The following is a 21,895-nucleotide window of genomic DNA, read 5'->3' as shown; positions in this document are numbered from 1 at the left end:
TTTAAGGAATTAAATCAAGATACGCTTATGTGAATGCTTGAACAGAGAACGTATTTTATCCAGGATGTTACTGTAATGTTAGTCAAAGACCAATTCCTAGNACACCAACTGTGTTTCTTGTATCGTTTTGTGTATTTTGATGTCTAATTGAGTTATAAAAGGAAAAATTGTCAAGTGTTGCACAAGTCCCTTGGGAGAACGATACTTTACTTATCCACTGTATTACTTGTAACGATTTGGTATACTTGCCAAAAAGTTATCAGAATAATGGTTACATCATGTGGTAATAAGAATCTCCATTGCATTTCAACTAGCATAAAACACATATTAGAAAGTTTGTATACATACATGCATATATACATATGCACAAACACACACATAGAAAACACACACAACTTATCATTTTTCATCATCAAAACTATTCTTATTCTTTAGACTATTTGATGAATTTCACATCATATGTCTGGTATTATGTCTTGTAGATGAACCAAAAAAATAGACAAATTTGTAAGAAGAATTAAGAAACTTTATTTGTTGAAGTTCAAAAACTAAATAACAAACAAAATAAAGAACTAATGCCAACATAAAACACACATTAAAATGCTCGTGTGAATATAATATATATAAGAATACCATCATCTAATGTTTTTTGTCATCAAAACTCTAAAAAAAAGCTAAGGGTTAGACTATCTACATTGGGGTTAACCATTTAATGATTAAACAAGTTTCCTTACTTTTTTTTATGACAAAAACATTTAAGACATGAATAAGAAATAGATAAAACAATAAATATGAATATTATAAATTAGACACAACTTGAAACAATTGTGATTCTTATTTTATATGTGATATTAAATGTAATTTAAAGACATGAAAGAACATTAAAGTGTTAAAACATATTTCTTCTCCCTTTTATACAATATTAACAAGAGTTCTTACATACTATTTGTCTCGTCCAAGAAAATTTTTCATGTTACCACTAAAAGAAAAATATGATTTACTTATATATAATATTGATTTGGATCTGTGGGTAAATTACCTGTTACATACGGATTTTATCTATATATCTGGAAAATTGAGTTATATATGTGTTTTTTCATAGGTAATGGCTAAACAATTTATTACCGATTTTCCATATGTAAAATTTGTATGTAACGTTGGCATAATATTGCAAGAATTTTGCGAAGGATATGATGCATAGGTAAAATCAGTCGGTAAGTGAAACAAAATTTACCTACTGATATTACATACGGTTTGGAAATAAATAATTATTAAAAATTAAAACAATTTTTTCACTCACCTCACCTCTCGTGCTCAATCTTTGAAACTTTCTTACTTAAAATTTTCACCAAAACTTTCACTCAGTTCCTTCAAGCTCTTGTACTCTCACAGTCCTTCACTAAACCTAGCCTCGTACTACTTCACTCTCGCAATCGTTCACTCTCAGGTGACTCTCCAAGCTTCGTCATTCACTCTGTAATGTCATCTTCTTATGCTGACTGATAGAGAAAAGGAAGTTCCTTCTTCTCGCGCTCACTCACTCTTCCTTCTTGTGGAGTTCGTTTCATTGATCTAGTAAGTAATATTGTTGGTTCAATCATAAATCCCTAAATTCCTAAAATCTGAAAACCTTAATTTGATGGCAAACCCTTACCCAAGTGTCCAATCATAAGGTTCTAGTTGGTGTTAGTTATAGTTACTATTTGAATTTCTAATTTGGCTTTTGATCACAATTATGCTAAGTTTTAAGCAGCAACTAAACCATTGTTCCATTTTATCTTTTGTTCCTTACTTGGATAGTTAGTTTACTTGCTTTGGTTTAGATTGCCTTTTCAAGATCTCTTTCATTTTCAAGAGTTCATGCTCCTTTAATTTCTTTTAATTTATGTCTTGCATTTTGACCTAAGTTTAACCTTATACTTTATTAGTAAGGATGACTAATTCAAGTTTTTTTTTAATAATTTTGGCGACAAAAGACTATCTACTACCAACTCTAAGGTTGGTTTAAAGGGTTTTTAAGAGAGGATGGGAGAGGTTGTAGGTTTCAACTTCCCTCACAAACAAAATATTAACAACTAACATTTGTCAATAAAAAGAAAAAAAAAAACTTGCTATATTTATTTAAATCTCTATTTTCAGTAAACAAGTTATAATAAAATAAGTTTTCTAAAGATATAATATATGAAAGGTGTTTCATTTATACAAAGTTATATCTTCAACGTTAAAAATAAATCTCTTGTGAAAATAATATATTTTATGAGACAAATTTAAGGATAATTAATTGTTTTATATGTAATCTTTTTTTTGAATTGTTTCGCTATTAGTCAAATTCAAAGCTTAAATGAAGATACATACGAGACCTTTGTATGAAGCTTTTAGTTTGTTTGATGTTGAGATTTAGTTATTGTGGTTTTGGTTTTGTCCAAATTACTTAATTAGAAGTAGAAAAACTAAAACGAAATTAGAATAGTCTATGAGTAATTGACAATAGACTATAGTTTATTGTCACTTATATACTATAATTTTTTTTAAACTATGATTTTATTTGTAGTTTATAAGATATACTACTCTTGTATAATTATTGTGAAAACCCAAAAGTAATTATGGTATATAACTTTTATTGCACTAGTGTTTATAAAAAAGAAAACAAAATGAAAATACCAGTAAAAAACATTTCACATCATAGATAAACAAAGTCCTATCCATTGAAAAGTAAAAATCAACAAGATCATAATCAAGATCCAAATAGATATTCAAAATATTTTATCTCACTGCGTGAGGTTGAAAATATTCTAAAATGAACTATTTTGTTCTAGGTGCTTCAAATGAACTACGTGATCCTCTTAAGTTTATAGAAATAAACCATTTTTAGAACACCTCTACAGATAAATTTTGTATACCAACCATCTCTATGAAGTAGCAAAGGAATACATATTTCTTGAAGGATGTACCATTTGCACTCTCCCATTGATAAAATATATTTACCTTCAAAAATGTAAAAACACATATTAAAAAATGTATTTAAATAAAGAAATCAAATTCAAGTAAGAAACTAAACTTTTTTAAATCATCAAATTTAAAATTCATCTTCTATATTTTCAACTCAATAGTGAAGCACTTGAAAAAAAATTAAGGTTGCATTAGATTTATTCATTTTGGGATATAAGGATACTCTATTTCTTTCCAAGTCAAACTGAAAACTCTAAATTCAAAATAACCATCACCTTGCTAAGAAATGGGTAGAAGACATGAACTTTACATATGTGTTTGCAGCAATTCACAATAAATTTGTTTAGCAACAATTATTAAAATTGTAAAACGGGAAAACTGTAAGACATTATATTTCAATAAGAATACGTGTATTTTATTTAAAATTTCAAAATTCATTAAGAAAAGATTATCTCAACAAACTGGGATATTTTTATTTAAATAATAAATTAAAATTATTTTCTAATAAAAGGAACGAGTATATTATACACTAAAGTTGTTTAACTATATGATTTTTCTAGAAACATATATTAGAAATTGGGTTTTTAAACCTAATTCAGTCCCACAAAACTAGCTTAAAAACTTATTTTCTAATATGGTATCAGAGTCATTATTAAAGTTTATCCTAACGAGTTTTAGGTGGGTATTTCTGTTTCCACCCGTTGTCAGGCCGTTATTGGACCACCAAATTTCTACTATCACGCACGAGATGTTTATAACTCGACGTGAAGGGGATGTGTTAGAAGTCTCACATCGACTAGAGATAATGTCAATTTATAATATATATATATATATATATATATATATATATATATATATATATATATATATANTATATATATATATATATATATATATAAGTGAGGTGCAAACCTCACTTTACAAGCCGGTTTTGTGAGGTTGAGTTAGGCTTAAATCCACTTTTCTAATATGGTATCAGAGCCATGGTTAAAAGTCTATCCTAACGAGTTCAAAGTGGACATTTTTGTTTCTATCTTTTGTAGGACTATTATTGGATCACCCAATTTCTATTATCACGCACGAGATGTCTATACCTCGGTATGAAGGAAGTGTGTTGGAAGTCCACTTTTTAACAACATATATATATATATATATATATATATTAATATTTAGATGATATTATGTTATGTTTTAATGTTAACTTGTAGGGTTGTAGAAGGAGCATGATCCTTAGAAAAATCAAATAAACCATCCAATTGGTATTTCATAAAGTTTGTACCACAAGATCAGACAAAAGTCGATTCCACGAAGATGCTATAGAAAATGGGACGGTGATGTGAGGAAATCAAGCACCATTTCCTATTCAAAATAGTTTTGTATTGTATGACTTTGTTTTCTTGTGTTTGCTTCTGTTCAAGGATATTCCTCAGGTCCCATCTTCTCAAACATCGATAATGATAACATAATATTACAAAATAATATTGTGATGGATTTCATAAACTGAGTAACAGTAAAACAAATATTACAAAATAATAAAGTATAATATTCTATAAAATATAATGTATATTAATGTGATTATAAGTAGATTCCAAAAGATAAGAATTGGAAAACGCAATACGCAATTAGTGGACTTTGATGACTCAAAAGCTTCAACAGTAGATAATGATAGGATGGCCTCATTGATTGGGGTAAGAAAAACGAACCTAGAAAGGGATGAGTCCTACAATGAGTGTGCTATAGGTCTGCTTGTTCAAATATAATAACAACAATAAGGTCAATTATGTCGACATGAACCAAATGCATGCATGTGGCATATGACGTGTTTGCTAAAAACTTATCCTACCTAAAATTTATAACTTAACATTTTATTATCTTTAATTACATTTTATTATCTTTAATTACAGTTGAAACTTCTTCAATATTATTGATACGGAAGTATATACCTTAACCTTGACTAAAACATTTGATAGAACGATTTTGGTAAAGTTTACCTTTTCTCTTTTAACTACTTTTCATTTATTCTTAATGATTGAATAAGAATTTTACTCATAGGAATTCTTTCTTATATCGTAAAACTATAGCATATATGTAGATTATCGATTTGGCGTAATTTATTGGGTTTGGTATTGAACTATAGGTTAAGGCCAAAAAAGTTTATTGGATCAAAAAGTTTGGCAAGGTTAAAATAGCAAAAAACGCTCCATGAGTTAGGAGGTACTATGAGTTGGTTTGTATGAGTCAATCTTAAATCAAGATCTACGAAGTTAGATTGAATATAAGTTAAATATGTTGTTCGTGTTGGATCAAAGTTTGGCTACATCTAATTTAAGTGAAATCTTTAACTATGTTAACCCGAGTCTTTATTGAAATCTTTTACATAAAACTTTTAATTACAAGAATTTTTAAATTTTAAAAATTAAAATCATTCTTGCGTGTTTCAATGGACATATTAAAGAACACTACCCAATAAGACCATCTAAGTTTCTTCACTATGAAGTAGCCCAGATGTAGATACATAATTCATTTTTTATTTATATGTTTATTTTTTCTTTTTATTACTTCAAGTTAACACATAAACATTGATAATTAATTAGGTCAATTATAAAATTCAAGTAAATTTTACTAATATAATATAATTAATTAAGGTTATTTATGATGTTTAAGGTATTATATGTGTATTATTTTAGGAGAAGTTAAATCAAACCACTTTCCCATAATCATAAACAAAACATCATAAAGGAGTTACATTTTCATAATTGGAACACAACTCTCAATTATTTTAACATAATTATTACCACATGGATCAGCAATACATCATTTTAAATTATAACATTTTATGAAATTTCCTTCTTTGTTTTTATTTCAACATTTTTTGAATGTTTAGACTATGTAACTTGAATAATCACTAGTGCCAACTTATGCCACAACATTGAATACTTAAAAAAAAGTTATGCAAAACGAATTTTGGAATGAAAGGGAAAGTTGTTGAATTTTATATATATATATATTCAATGGTCAATGATAGGGTACTATGATTTGATCCCAAAATCATGTGCCCACATGCAGATCGAATACCTATCAAAGAAGATTTGTCATGTGAAGCTAAAGAAGCTTCACAAAATAGAATACACATAAAAGCTTCTGAAAATTTCGTTTTTCAAGGAAAAAGAACTTACTTTATCATCTTCAGAAGCCTCACACTTTGGCGTACCTTTTGCTGCGCCTCATCCTACTACGCTGTCTACTTTCATTCAAAAGTTTGTGCAAAACCATTTTTATATATTTAATATGCTCATTTTTTAATATATACGCGGTTGTTTTATTGTTTTTTTTCATAGTTTTCTATTATATCACATATTGTTTGGAAAAATTATAACTATTACTCAGTTATAAGTATTTTCATTTTAGATAAAAAATTATAAATGTATAATGAAAAATCCACATTAAGTAAATATCATTGTGTTGAAATGGAGATAAACATTTTGATACTAAGTTGGTTTAATAATACCGAGTTAAACTTAATTTCACTATATTAATAAAGGTTAAACCCAATGTGCCAAAACTCAACCACCTAAAGTGGCTTATATTAATGCTAATTATTGAGGTGTTTATGGATTTGTATGTATGGTGGAACCCACGGTACACACTAATTGCCACATGCCAGTGGAAGATTAGATTCCACATGATAGAGTCACCCTTACTAGAAAGGACCACAGTAGCAAGTGTCATTCCTACTTTTTCCTCATTAGAAAACTAAATTAATTATCATGCCCATAACCTAAAAGGACCCTTTACCCCATGCACTATCTCTAGTGTAAGAAATCCTTTTGCTATCCTATCTTCAAAATCTAACTCAGAAAACCACAATTCAAGGCAACATAGTCATTCCCTACCACCACAATTCCATCTCCAATCAAAACCATGCCAACAATTAAACCATCAAAGATCTTCACTTTCATCCTTGTGCTTATTTCTGTCACTACTCCCATCAAGGGTCAGGAATCAAGGAAGCTTGATGAGACCACAAATGGTAATGAGAAGTGCTCACCATGTGAAGGTGGTTCCACCCCATCACCACCGACAATAGAGTATTTATCACCACCACCACCAATAATCTATCCCTCACCGCCGCCGCCATCGCCGCCCCCACCATACTTGTATTCATCACCACCACCACCGTCACCCAAAAAACCACCATCATCATATTGCCCTCCACCACCGTCATCAGCATACTTGTACCTGACGGGTCCACCAGGGAACTTGTACCCAGTGGATGAGAATTTCAGCGGAGCTAGTCCAAACCGCCACCAAAATTTGGATTTGTACTTGCCACTTTCGGTGGTTGTCGTGTTGAGCATGATGATCTTTTGGTGATTAGCTTGTCAAGAAATTAATTCAGATCATTCAGATGTGTACGAGATTATTCATGGATTAGTCCAAGGTCTCAAGAAAGGTAATAAGGAGGAGAGTTTTGTACTCAAATAATTTCATTGTTGCAAATTAATGTTCCCCAGTTCTTCCTTTAATTTCTGATCCCAATTTGTACAATATAACAGCAATAATCACTATGAAATTAGTTTCTGCGGTTTTCTGCTACGTTTTGTACTCAAAGTGTTCTTCTTTGTTCTATGTCTTATCTAACTAGTTTCTAAGGTTTTCTGCTACGTTTTGCATTTGTATTTTGTTTTTATTAAATGGCCATATGTTTTGGAAGTATAGTAACAATTTAATTTTTTGAAAAACGAAAAAAAATGATTTAATTTTAAAAAGTACAAATTATTCCTAAACTTTAACGAACCTTCTAGTTTCATACACTAAATTTATATATATATATATATATATATATATATATATATATATATATATATATATATATATATATAAATTGTTTTCATATATTATGTATATAGTGATTATACGTATAGTGATTTCCTAATTGAACACAATTATTTAAAAGGTCATAATCTTAATAATTCGCAAACGTAGCTAATTTATATTCTTTAGCAAATTATATTTTCACCCTTAAAAGTAAGTTTTGGGTCTGGTTTACAACCGAGTTTTAACAATAGCAGAAAAATAGAATTTTATGATAATTTATTATGATTCCTTAGCATAAAAATGAATGACAGATAAAATTAGCTTATTATAACATGTGGATAGACATCATTCATAATAGGTATGTGTTTTTTATAAGGACAATGATATTTTAACACCATTTTTTAACACTATTTTGACACTGCACACGTGTCAAGATGTGATTGGACGATTTCAAATTAAAAAAAGTTGAGGCAGGGGTATATTTGGAAGAGAAAAACCAAAGTTTGCTTTTTAATTTGAAATCGTCCAACCACATTTTGACACGTATACAGTGTCAAAATGGTGTCAAAAAATGGTGTTAAAATTTTATTTTCCTTTTTATAAAGTAACGAAAAAGTATATTATAATAAGTTCACCTTACTATAACATACTTTCAATCGCGTGTCATAATATATTTGAAATGTTTTACTAGGTAATTGGATTTAATTATTATAATATGAGTTTATAACGTAGTTATTTTCATTTGTCATAATATCTTCTTACTATTATGAGTTGTAATTGTTCACTTGTTATAATAAATGTTTTTTAGAATTAATCTATTATAAAGATGATAAAGTGTCCCATGTTGACTCCCTAATCTTATTTTGATGATAGCTCAGGTCCACTTTAGTAGAAAAACAACTACTGAGTAAAGTAGCTAGATAAATGACAATAAAGTATTAAACAAATTTAATTCTTAACATTGTATGTCTTTTCCGAACCAGTTTGATCATAGGTAAATATACAAACATTGTACCCATTAATAACAGATTGAATCAGTGGTTGAGTGTCCTTGAATACTTCCTCTAAAAAAATAATTGATGAGTTAGTTGAACGTTAGAATCAAGTAATAATAATGTGAAATACAAATGAAAAAAAAATTGCATTACCTTGACTTATTGCTTGACCAAAAAACCTTGTTAAATTTAAGTAGTTTACGATTTTCCTTTCCTTGTTTAGGAGGATTGCTAACAAAGTTCTCCATCATTCCAAACAAACTCAATTGTTGTAATGCTTTGATTTTGCCCTGGAAGAAAATGGTCTAATACGACAATACACCCTTATGTTCTTTGGCTATTTCCAAATCTTGCTTCAATGCAGAAATTTCTTTTTCATTACCAACTTTTTCTTTCTTTAAATGAGAAAAATCTTGCTCTTCAAGTCTCTTCATTTTTTCCACGTTTTGTTGCTGATAACAGTGGCAAAAATAGCACTGGTGCTGCTATCCAGGAGCTGGATTTGTCCAGCAACTTTTTCAATGGCGTCTTTGGATGTTAGTAATAACAGCTTCATAGGTCATATTCCCACTTCCCTCTTTTGCATTAATGACCATAACTCCTTCGCTCTCAGATTCTTGGATTATTCCTCCAATGATTTTGATGGTTCCATTCAGCCTGAAATTAGAGCATATTCCAAGCTGGAGAGTTTTACAGCAGACTTCAATTTTCTTTCAGGGTCTATCCCAAGTGATCTTGTTGATGCTGTTTCTCTCACAGAAATCTCATTGCCCCTCAATAGACTCACTAGAACAATTGGCGATGGTATAGTTGGCCTTACCAACCTCAGTTTTGGAGCTCTACTCCAATCATTTCACAGGTTTCATCCTCGTGAAATTGGTAAACCATCCTCAAACAAACCAGATTGGATTTGGAACATTTGAATTTTGCAGAGTCCAAAACAACTAGCTGACAAGAAAATGCTGATTAGATTATCTAATATATCTTGGACTGGGAATTGGTTGCATGTCTTGGACTGGGAATCTCCTAGACATATATCATCTAATCTAATGATCAACTAGAACATATAACCAGAACACACAACCATTTTATACTGCATTCAGTTAACAAATCATACTATAACTAGTTCCCATGTACATACACTTCATAAGTTTCAAAAGTCAATCTCAAACTAAAAGCAAATTTTACATAATTTATACCATTGAACATCATAGGATTCGAAACTGTTAGATAATTTATACCATTAAAGCACTATAAATTGATTGAGTTTATAGAAATACAAATATACCCTTCTCAATGCATTTCTCACCACACTCAAAATCAAATATAGCAAAATAAGAGATGAATATCCTCAATCTTACAACCCCGGAGAACACTCGCAACTCTCAACACTTGGCCAACACACAGGTAGACAAATACAAATTGTTGATGATGATCCTGATCTTCCAATCACAATTCTCTTGGTGGAGATCAAATCAAAATAGTTCAACCCACTTTCTTGAAAGAATCTTGATGTGTAAGTAACCCAATTTGAACCTTAATTTTCCAAGACACTTGTTAAAGACTCTTATAGTTAAAACTTAATGAAACAATTGATATATAAAACAATTAAGCATTTCATTACACACCCAAAATTTCAGTATCACTCATACAATTTTCCAATATCCTATTACACCCAATTGCACTTAACATATCATCAAAATTAATTCACTATTCTATTCTCAATCATTCGAACATATATTAATCTCATCTCCCCCTGTCACCTTATATTCGAATTAAGAATAGACAAGAATACACATTGTATCATTATTGAATCAATATACTTGGAAATCAACAAATTCAATTGAATAATATATGGAATTCATTTCATACATTAAAAAGTTCAATAATATTTAAAACATTATTTATATATATATAAAACTGTATATTGAATCTAAATATTACATTAACCTATATATATAATATTAAATTGTAGTCAAGTTTCTATAAATTAGTCACACTTAAAATAAAAGAAATTTACTTGATTCCATTATCTTCTAAACTTTTTATTAAAGATGAATCATTAAAAAATTATAAATAAAATAATGGAGTTAAAATAATATTATAATATTATAATGATTAATTAGATATGAATGCATGGAATCTTAGAAAAGAGAGTATTAAAAAAAAAACAAAAAAGAGGGCTGGTGATCTTAGAAAGAGATAAAAAGAAAGGAAAACATAGGTTACTTCAACGAATCTGTATAGAGAAAAAAAAGTAGGAAGTGCATTTATTAATAATTGGGAGCGTAAATAGTAGTATCCTTCTCTTTCTTTATTATTGTCTAGATTGGGTCAGTTCCTTTTTGAGCCTTACGTATTTAGGCCACATAATGTACGTTTTTCTATTAACTTTTGGGTATTAGTTCCTGCACCTCTCCAATTGCTTCCTCCACTTCTCCTTTTTTTTTATCCTTCATTATATTTTTTTTATTCTTGTTTTACTCCGTAAAAATTTATTTTTAAAGTTAAAATTTTATAAAAAAAAACCTTTTTCTTTTACGGATATCATCGTCCGCTTAAGATAAAAACGAATGTGAACTTTCGTTTAAGTTAAAAACGGATTTCAACCTTCGTTATTCAGGATTTCAATGGTGCCTCCGAACATGAAAATGGAATTAGGCACATACTTGACCGTCACCCAATTGCCCTTATAGAAAAGTTGCAGACCCCGGCACCATGTTGTGAAATGTTGTGAAGGAGGAAGGTTAGTTAACCTATGTCTATATGAGCTTCAACTCTGTAGACAAATTGGGTAGTAGTTGATCTTCAACGGAAGCAAAAGCTCTTCCATTTCACCCAAACTTTGCTTCAAATCCAATGATTTTTCAATTATGGTTGGAGTAATCTTGTCACTCTCACATGTTTTTGGAACACTTGTCTCCGAAATTTCCACTAAATAACTATCCAAATCTCAAAGGAATATTTTTTCTTGTTTCTTATTTATCCAAAAATATCAACACAAAAATCAAGCACAATGACACAGTCATAGTCGGTCCACCCACCGCAAAAATAGAAAAAGAACACCGAACCCAGAGAATATTTTGAGTAAAGACCTTTGCTTTAGGTCAAAATCGAGAATTCCCCCAAACTCAATTCACCAAAGAATCATCGGAAAATCAAATACTCCTAGCCAGAAAAACAGAACCTTTCAAACTGCTATGCTACCGGAAAGAAAAACTTGGGAGATCGGACCGAGAGTTTTCTCCGGCGAGAGAAAAAAAATAATTGAGTGAGTGAGAATTAGGATTCAGGATTTCAGAATGTAATTATTATTAGGTCCACTTTGACTTTAATGACTTTTGCTTTTTGGCGAGGAGTGTCTCTTGTAGTGTTGATTGAAAAGATTGGGAAGGTGGGGTGGGGGAGGTGGGCTGTAAGTAGGGAGAGAGAGCAAAGTAAGGTTGAGAGTTAAAAGTTAAAAAGGGGAAAAAAGGAAAAGAAAAGGGTTATTTTTGTAATAAGAAAAAAATGAAAAAAATTGAAGAGGTAAAAGAAGAAAATGGGGAGGTGGAGGGAGTACCTCTTAACTTTTTGGCTGTTTTTTCTTGGACCCATCCAACTTCTCCTGTCTAGTCGTATTTGGATAATGGTAATGGATATAAGAATATAATGCTAGGAGTGGAACATGTATGGATAATTAATTAATTAATTAATTAATTTAGTATACATTTAGAGTGTGTTCACCTGGGATAATTGGGGAGAGTGATTGGGTGGATTTGTGGATAATTTTTTGTTGTTGTTTATTTGAGTGAATTTGGAGGTAAAAATTTTGAAATAAGGTTTGTGAGAATTGGTGTAGGATTTAGTTTATATGACAAATTAAAAAAATTTACTTCAAAATTCACTCTCGTTTACCTTCAAATTCACTCAAATAAACAACAAAAAAATATTATCCTCAAATCCACTCAATCACTCTCTCTTAATCATCTCCGATCACCCAAGTGAACACACCCTTATAGATGATAAAAGTACTTAACTAGAACAAAAAACTGTATCATTTGTTGGATATTCTTATAAAAAAAAATATACATCACAAGATAAAACTTAAAATAAATATTATTTGACACATATTTACATTCATTTAACAATTATTTTTATTTTTTATTATAAAAATCACGTTAATTTCCTCTCGTTTTCCTTGTAAATTTCACTCTTTTCTATTTCACCGTACCATTCCATTGCCTTTGCCTTTTTTGTTTCAATCAACAGTATGGTTAGTTACTTTTCCGTTGCAGTAGCATAATAAAACGGTAGCAGTGGAAAATGAACGTAAGAAACAACTTAAATATTAAATTTACGGATAAAATATAATTTTATTTTCTTAACGAATAATGAATACTTACAAATATAAATATTAATATATCCAAATCAGCCTCTTAATAGATAAATATTAAATTATCCGTTACGTATATAATTATTGCCCATTATTCATAGTATATTTTACTTATATATGATGATATTTTTGTCATCCTATCTCTATTTCTGTCCATGTCAATTCCTAAATTCAAAATTAAATATAAAAAAAAAAATTGTATAATTAGACTATTTGGAAAACTTAAAGTCACAATGTCTCGCAACGTTAAAATAATACTTATTTCTCTTAATTTTTTAATAAAATAGCAAGCACATTTTCACTACTCATTTTTTCATGTCTAATAAAATAACACTTTTTTTATATTTTAATAAACTATTACTTACTTTATTTATTTTATTGATGAATAACAGGTTAATTAAATTTTTTAATTAAGAATTATGAATTCAAAATTACAGTTAAAAATTTTAATGAATAAAAATTGAATAATTTAGGTATGCCAAAATTATATCTGATTTTTTAAAAGATATTTATATTGTTTTCTAATTCTAAAATAATATTCAAATCCACTGTACTATTAATAAAATAAGACCCTCCTTATTTTATTTACATTCATACTTGTACATGTTTACAATTATATTGAATTAAAATTATATTTAAATAACAAAAATTTAATAAATTTAATTATATATTTAATACCTATTTTTATTTTATATTATTTTTAATTTTTTTACTTGAGTAATGATATAATTATATATATTTAATTTATACTAATTAATTTTTTTTATATTTTTTTCAGAAAAACATCTTAATTTTTTATATTTGAAAACTTTAATTTTGTATTTTCTGGGTTTTTTTATTAATTTTTTCGGTATACTGCTTTTAAATGAAATAAAGTATGTAGGACTTTGTTAAAAACATAAAAATGGCATAACTAGAAGTATTAATTGTCATTTTATTTTAAAATTAAGAAAAATGAATATTTATTTTACACCTAAATGAAGTGTAAGTACAATTTAGTATAGATTTAGAAATATTAAAGTATTCTTGATGATAGAAAAAGAAAACCACCTGGTCAAAAAGCCTTGATCTTAAAGTTTTAGCCTTTACATTACATTTTAAATCTCCAAGAAATTTAAGAAGTAATAAAAATTTGTCTGTTGCTAATATATTGATAGACAAACTCATCAGTAATAAAAATTTTAAATTATAAATAAAATTTTAATGATAAAAAATTTGTCAATAAAATTTATTAGGATTAAAACATATAAATTTTTTGTGAATAAAATTTGTCAATAATTAAAATTTTAAAATTTATTAATAAAATCCATCAATCATCTAGATTTGATAATAAATTTATTTTTATTAATAAAATTTTATCGATAATTTCAAAGACTTTGTAGTGAAGAGTTGTATACTATATATGTTTCATGAAAACAGGTCAGTTTTATCAATTGTTTTGATAAAATCCTGTGAAAGGAAAACAAAACATTAATTCATCAATTAAACTTAATTTATTCACAAATCTATTTTATAACGCTATTTGTTCACTTTTTTTTTTTAATTTTCTATCTTATATGTAATTTAAATTGTCAAATTTGTTTATTTTTTATTTCTTTTCTTAAAATTCCTTATTACAGTCTTATGTAATTTTTTTTGAATAAAATTTATATTGGGTATCACTTTTAATTATGACATCTTAGCTAAATTGATATTCTATAATTCAATAATTATTTGTCACTGTACCCTACGTGACCGTCCGTCCATGACTCCCATCCGGGCAGGCGAGACCGGACACGCGAAAACCAGACCTTGAAATCCATTCTTAACGCGCGACTAGTTAATGCGACCGGGTCGCGCACGGCTGTTATGTCTGCATGACGAGCCACATTCAGCTGTTATGTCCGCATGAAGGACTGGTTCTCGTTGCCAGTGAGACGGCAGTCCGGCGAAGATCGATGGAGATTTTGGAAGCTGCACAACATTAAGGTAAAACCAGATTAACCCCAACAGGCCTGCAATTGGGCCTTGATTAAGATTCCGCTAATTACTGGCCCATAGAAAAAACTATAAATAAAAGTCAAAGGTGAAAGGTAGGTGGTTACATTTAATGCACATTTATCTCACTTTCTCTTTCTATCACTAGCTTCTAAAACGGAACATTGACTTGAGCGTCGGAGTGCTTTTAGCAGGTACCCGACCGGATATTTCAAGACCAAGAGGAAAGCGCAAATCGTGAACGATCGGGAGATCCGAGCGGACGGTAGTGGAGAGCTCAGACCGACTTAGACCCCCAAAGCAGAAACATTTGGCGCCCACCGTGGGGCCGGAGGCTTATACCCAATGGTGACCACGAGAAACGCTAGCACTGAGGAGACGAGCGGAATTGTACGCGCTCTGGAGATGAGGATGGAAGAGATGCAAAGGAGACATGAAGAGATGCAAAAGAAACACGAAGAGGAGATGGCGGCCGTGCGTGCCGAGTGTCTAGCCCAGCTACGCCAGGAGAAGGAAAAACAGACGGGGGAAGGCAGCAAGGAGGCCCACAGTAGTGCACGGGGTCAGGGTGACCAGGAGAAAGGGAAGCAGAAGAGTACCGAGGAGGAAGAGAAGGAGAGGGGGGAGGAAAGTTTGGTGTTGGTTAAGTCGGAGATACCGTCGGTACCAGTGCCATTCGTCCAAGCTGTGATGGACGTCCGTATTTCAGATCAGTTCATTCCCCCACAATTCAAGATGTACGACGGTACCAGTGATCCCGACGCACATGTCAAGTCGTTTACTAATGCCATGGCCTTCCGGACGGGAAGTGATGCCATCTGGTGCCGGGCATTCTCACTGTCCCTCGAAGGCGAAGCCTTAGAGTGGTTCAACTCCATACCTAACGGCTCGGTAGAAAACTTCAAGGGACTAAGCGGCATGTTCAGCGATCAATTCGCCGCATGCCGACCACAAGATACTACTCTGGTCGATCTAATGAATATGAAGCAAGGGAAAGAGGAGGCGCTTAGAGCCTTCATGGAACGATTCACCAAAGTGGTCCGGCGGGTCAGGGGACTGAGCGTGGAGATGGCCTTGCAGTATGTGATGCCGGCCCTTAGGCCGGGACCCTTTAAGGAGAGCGTTTGTCGAAACCCGCCTAAGGAGCTGGAAGAATTACGCCAGCGGGCGACGGACGAGGCCAGGGTGAAGGAGATGAAACAAAACTATCGAAGGGAGATGCAGGAAGCGAAGGATAAAGGCGAGGGCAAACAGGGTCAATCGCAACGGCCCGCCGGTGCAAAAGGGCGAGACGGCCCTCGGGTCCCCCGTTTCCCCCAATACACTCCTCTCAATGCTCCCCGGGCGCGGATACTGCAAGAAGCTCTAAGCACGCAGATAATGCATGCCCCGCAAAAACGTCCGACTCCTACAGGAGCCGACAACGGCAAACACTGCCTGTATCATCAGAACATGGGCCACGACACTGAAGACTGCATGACGCTCAAGGACCGAATAGAGGAGCTCATCCAGGCCGGGCATTTGAAACAATATATAAGAAACCACCAGAACGAAACAGTCTCTGCTGGACGTCCGCCCCCGAGAGAAAGGAGTCCAAGGACGTCGACGGACAGAGGACGTAGAGACGTCCGCCCGCGATATCCACGCGAGCACGATGAACGGGGAAGGAATTCGGAGAGACGAAGAGAGAGAAGCAGAAGCCGCAGCAGGAGCCGAGCGGGCGGCAGCGGGGGGCCATTGCGGGGAATGATTAACACGATCTCTGGCGGATTCGCAGGTGGGGGAACGTCGTCGTCGGCACGGAAGAGGAGCATCCGTCACCTACGGTCCATACACGCCGTTGACATCCCCAGGCGAACAATGCCTCCCATCACATTTTCTGATGAAGACTTTCATGCACTAGACCCTGAACAAGACGACCCTATGGTCATTACGGTCGAAATCGCGCGGTATGGAGTAGGCAAGGTGCTAGTCGACCAAGGAAGTTCGGTCAACATACTATACTGGAAGATATTCCGGCAGATGGACATCTCCGAAGACCTCATCGTCCCATACGATGAACAACTGGTGGGTTTCGCAGGAGAAAGGGTCGACACCAGGGGATATCTGGACTTGTGGACGCACATCGGGGCCGGACGAGAGGGAGAAGAGAAAAAGGTGCGATATTTGCTGGTGGATGCTAATACATCTTACAACGTCCTCTTAGGACGACCATGTCTGAACTCCTTTGGGGCTATCGTCTCCACCCCCCATCTAACAATGAAGTATCCCACATCTCGGGGGACGATATGTACCGTCCGCGCCGACCAGAAAGTAGCGCGGGAGTGTTACGCAGCCGGTCTCAAAATGTACCCCCGAGAGACAAGGCGGAGGACAGGCGGGGCAAGTGTCGCGATGGCCGACCTAGACCCCCGTACCAACACCGAGGACCGCCTCGAACCGCAGGGGGAAACCCAGCCAATGATAGTGGGAAAGAGCCCTGATCAGGTCACCTTCATAGCCCAAGGGCTGGAGGAGGAGATGGAGAGGCAGCTCCGGGCTGCCCTTTGGCGTAACCGGGACCTTTTCGCATGGACAGCTGCTGACATGCCAGGGATCCATCCCTCTATCATGGCACACCGTCTGTCCCTGTTCAGGGAAGCCAGGCCGATAGCCCAAAAGAAGAGAAAAATGGGAGAAGAAAAGAGGCGGGCAGTCCAGGAGGAAGTCCGGAAATTGCAGACGGCCNGGTTCATTCGAGAGATTACTTACACCACCTGGTTAGCCAACGTAGTCATGGTGAAGAAGTCGAATGGTCAGTGGCGAATGTGTACAGACTACACTGACCTCAACAAAGCTTGCCCCAAAGATTCTTATCCACTGNCCAGCATCGATGTTCTCGTAGACCGGGCGTCCGGACATCAGATTCTTAGCTTCTTGGATGCTTATTCAGGATATAACCAGATACCTATGCACAATCCTGACAGAGAAAAGACGGCCTTCATGGCCGATCAAGCCAACTTCTGTTTCGAAGTCATGCCCTTCGGGCTCAAAAATGCCGGTGCCACTTACCAGCGCTTGATGAACAAAATCTTCACCGACCAGATAGGCCNTTGTCTGGACGTCTACGTCGATGACATGGTCGTCCGATCGGCCGAAGGAGCCCAACATCTGCGAGATTTGGAGGAAGTCTTTAGACAGGTGAGGCGGTATGGGATGCGACTCAATCCGGCCAAGTGCACGTTCGGAGTCGCGGCCGGCAAATTCTTGGGCTTCATGCTAACGTCCCGGGGAATCGAGGCCAACCCGGATAAATGCAGGGCGGTGCTGGAGATGCAGACCCCTCGAACGGTAAAGGAGGTACAGAGACTAGTCGGCCGTTTGACTGCACTATCCCGATTTGTACCAAAGTTAGCGGAACGGGCGGCTCCTATCCTGAAGAAGATGAAGAAAGCATCAGCCAACAGTTGGGACGATGACTGTGAGACGGCTTTCCAGGCAATCAAAGGCGTCCTTACCCAGCCTCCCATCATGAACAGACCTTCTCCGGGCGAAGACCTCCAGGTTTACCTAGGGCTCTCTGAAACTGCGGTCAGTGCCGTCCTGCTGCAAGAAAAACCCACACCCAAGCTCATATATTTCGTTAGCCGGACACTGACCGACGTTGAAACCCGATATCAACAGGTGGAGAAAGTAGCCCTAGCCCTCCTTCATGCCTCTCGAAGACTGCGCCAATACTTTCAAAGTCACCAGGTGGTCGTACGTACCGACCATCNGGTCTCGAAAATTTTGAGAAAACCCGATCNGGCCGNAAGGATGGTAGGTTGGGCAGTAGAACTATCTGAATTTGGCATCAGATACGAGCCGAGGGGCTCCGTCAAGGGGCAACATCTGGCGGATTTCGCAGCAGAAATACCGATGATCGGCCATGAGGAATGGTTATTGTACGTGGATGGGGCGTCAGGCCGAACGGTTAGCGGCGCGGGTGTCNTCCTTGAAGGTCCCAACGGGTTCTTAATAGAACACTCGTTAATTTTCAAGTTCAAAACCTCAAACAACCAGGCGGAGTACGAAGCTTTGTTGGCCGGTTTACAACTGGCCAAAGACATGGGGGCCCGTAGGGTGATCTGCCGAACTGACTCACAGCTGGTAGTCGGCCAAATGAATGGTGATTTTCAGGTACGGGAGGACCACCTCCTAAAATACTATCACCAGGCTTGTTCTTTGGTGAAAGAGTTCGATGATGTGAAAATCGAGCACATTCCCCGGGAACAGAACGCCCGGGCCGACCTACTGTCCAAACTCAGTACTAGAAAAGAGAAAGGACAGCTCACGACTGTCATCCGACAGGTCCTCCTACAACCTTCGGTCGAATGTTTGGCTACCTCTTCGAGCGACACCGCCGACTGGAGGACCGAGATCCGGAACTTAATCCGCAAGCAAGATCGCGGTGAGAGCTTATGCCCAGCGGACTCTAAGCGGGTTACCCGGTTCATGATTATCGGTAACGATTTATACCGCCGCGGTTTCTCATCACCCCTACTCAAATGCCTGGCGGAGAACGAAGCACAGTACGTGATGAGCGAACTACACCTTGGAGTATGTGGCTTCCACACGGGCGGGCGAGCACTCAAAGCTAAGACGTTACGAGCAGGATACTACTGGCCGACGATGGAAGCCAATGCGGTAGAATTTACCCGCCGGTGCACCCAATGTCAGGCCCATGCCAACAATCACCACACTCCTTCGCAAAAGTTACACACCATCGTTTCCCCTTGGCCGTTCGCTCAATGGGGGATGGACATAGTCGGACCGTTTCCCCCGGCCACGGGGCAACGCAAGTTCTTGCTGGTGGCCATCGATTACTTCACAAAGTGGGTAGAGGCCGAGCCACTCGCCACCATCACAGCCTCCCAAGTCCAAAAATTCTGTTGGAAACTCATTTGCAGGTTNGGCTTGCCTCGAACGATCGTAACCNACAACGGTAGGCANTTCGTCGACCGAAGGCTGGAAACGTTCTTCAGGGGATTGGGTATAAAACATGCCACAAGCTCAGTAGAACACCCTCAGACGAANGGGCAAGCTGAGGCAGTTAACAAAACCATTGTCGCCGAACTCAANCGAAGATTAGGAGACAAGAAAGGAGCGTGGGCGGACCACTTGCCCGAGGTCCTCTGGGCTTATCGGTGCACCCCGCACGGCACGACTGGAGAAACGCCCTTNAACTTGACGTACGGTACAGACGCCATGTTACCNGTAGAATTGGGCGAACCATCCTTACGACGAAACATCGAGAATCTCCAGATAAACGACCAAGAGTTACGGGTCGAACTTGATACGATCGACGAACGACGCGATCGGGCAGTGCTAAGGGCAGAAGCATGTCGTCGCATGGTGGAACGCAAGTACAACACCAAAGTCCGTCCGCGTCAGTTCCATGAAGGGGACCTCGTATGGAGAAAGGCCGGGGAAGCACGTCGTGTGGCAGCTCATGGCAAGCTCGCAGCAAAGTGGGAAGGCCCGTTCAAAGTTGTAGAAGCTTTGGGCAACGGCGCATACCGCCTCACTCGGTTGGACGGCCGGCAAATTACCAACACTTGGAATGCGTCACATCTTAAACTTTATTTTAGCTGAGCATGTAATATTGTTTCACACAATCACGATTCAAGAAGCAACACGAAAGTTTCACCCCCACACAGTACTCCCGTCCTTCATTCATTTAAAGCCCNAGTGGACGAATGGAATTATCCTGTCCACTTGGCCGGGCGCTAAGGGGTTAATCCCGATGCCTCGCGCAAAAGTCCAAGTTGACGAATGGAATTATCCTGTCAACTTGGCCGGGCGGTAAGGGGTTAAGCCCGTCGCCTCGTGCAAAGTCCAAGTTGACGAATGGAATTATCCTGTCAACTTGGCAGTTGACGAATGGAATTATCCTGTCAACTTGGCAGTTGACGAATGGAATTATCCTGTCAACTTGGCCGGGCGGTAAGGGGTTAAGCCCGCCGCCTCGTATAAAGTCCAAGTTGATGAACGGAACCATCCTGTCAACTTGGTTCGACGATCAGAATTTACACTCACCGTCTCCCGCGCAAAATTCAAGTTAAACGAATAGAATTGTCCTATGTAACCGGGCGGTTGTGAATCAACTTACCCACCAAAAATGGTAACACGAGCTGAACGAAACCAGAAAAGATTAATACCAAGTAACGAAATTAACGCACAAAATGTCCATTCATCAAAAAACAATTCAGAAACATCAAAAAATATACGATCGGCCGGTAAAAGTAAACAGTACAATCCACTGTTTACATTCCGGCCGATACCGAATGGTCCCTAACTTAACAAGAAAAATATAAAAAGAAAAAGCTATTCTTCATGAGGATCGGCAGCAGATCCGACTACTTCAACCCGTTCGCCATCACCTTCGGCATTTTCCTCGCCGGCTTCGGCCTCCTCCGGGTCCTTAATGTCCGTTAAGACACCGTGATACACGTCCTTGTAAATATCGAACCCAAGAGAGAGTGGCTTCTCGACCTTTAGCAAAACTTCCACTTGACGGATGGCCTTGTAAAAGCCGTCCTCATGTTCCGCCACCAGACTATCGTTCAGAGACATTATTTTGTCCTCAGCCGTCTTAAGATCTGCACGCGCTTTCTTCAGCTCGGTGTGCAGCTCTACCGTCCGGCCCTGAAGCTTCTCCTCCACCTCCCTCAACCTCGCGACGTCTTCCTTCAGCTGCCTCTGATTCTCTTCAGCAGCGGCTTTCGCCGTCCTTTCCTCCTCAAGCAGTTGGGTCGTTTCC

At 36.3% G+C, this 21,895-nt stretch overlaps 2 protein-coding genes across 2 annotated transcripts; both read left to right on the top strand.

Annotated features, from left to right (window-relative positions):
* Positions 1 to 6,692: 6,692 nt before the first annotated feature.
* On the top strand, positions 6,693 to 7,545 carry LOC106778694 (extensin-2). The gene has a single exon (XM_014666678.2). The coding sequence runs from the start codon at positions 6,871 to 6,873 to the stop codon at positions 7,321 to 7,323; it is 453 nt and encodes a 150-aa protein (XP_014522164.1). The 5' UTR covers positions 6,693 to 6,870; the 3' UTR covers positions 7,324 to 7,545.
* A 7,914-nt stretch (positions 7,546 to 15,459) lies between these two features.
* LOC106778691 lies at positions 15,460 to 20,727 on the top strand. The gene has a single exon (XM_014666675.1). The coding sequence runs from the start codon at positions 15,460 to 15,462 to the stop codon at positions 20,725 to 20,727; it is 5,268 nt and encodes a 1,755-aa protein (XP_014522161.1).
* The last annotated feature ends 1,168 nt before the right edge of the window (positions 20,728 to 21,895 follow it).

This window comes from Vigna radiata, unplaced genomic scaffold (assembly GCF_000741045.1).
Source record: "Vigna radiata var. radiata cultivar VC1973A unplaced genomic scaffold, Vradiata_ver6 scaffold_436, whole genome shotgun sequence".
NCBI classification, from domain to species: domain Eukaryota; kingdom Viridiplantae; phylum Streptophyta; class Magnoliopsida; order Fabales; family Fabaceae; genus Vigna; species Vigna radiata.
Note: the sequence above shows the minus strand (reverse complement) of the source record. Positions and strands in the feature narration are given on the sequence as shown.

What these genes read in the sequence shown, in the direction of transcription:
- LOC106778694 (XM_014666678.2), top strand. Translation starts at nt 6,871, where the DNA reads ATGCCAACAATTAAACCATCAAAGATCTTCACTTTCATCCTTGTGCTT.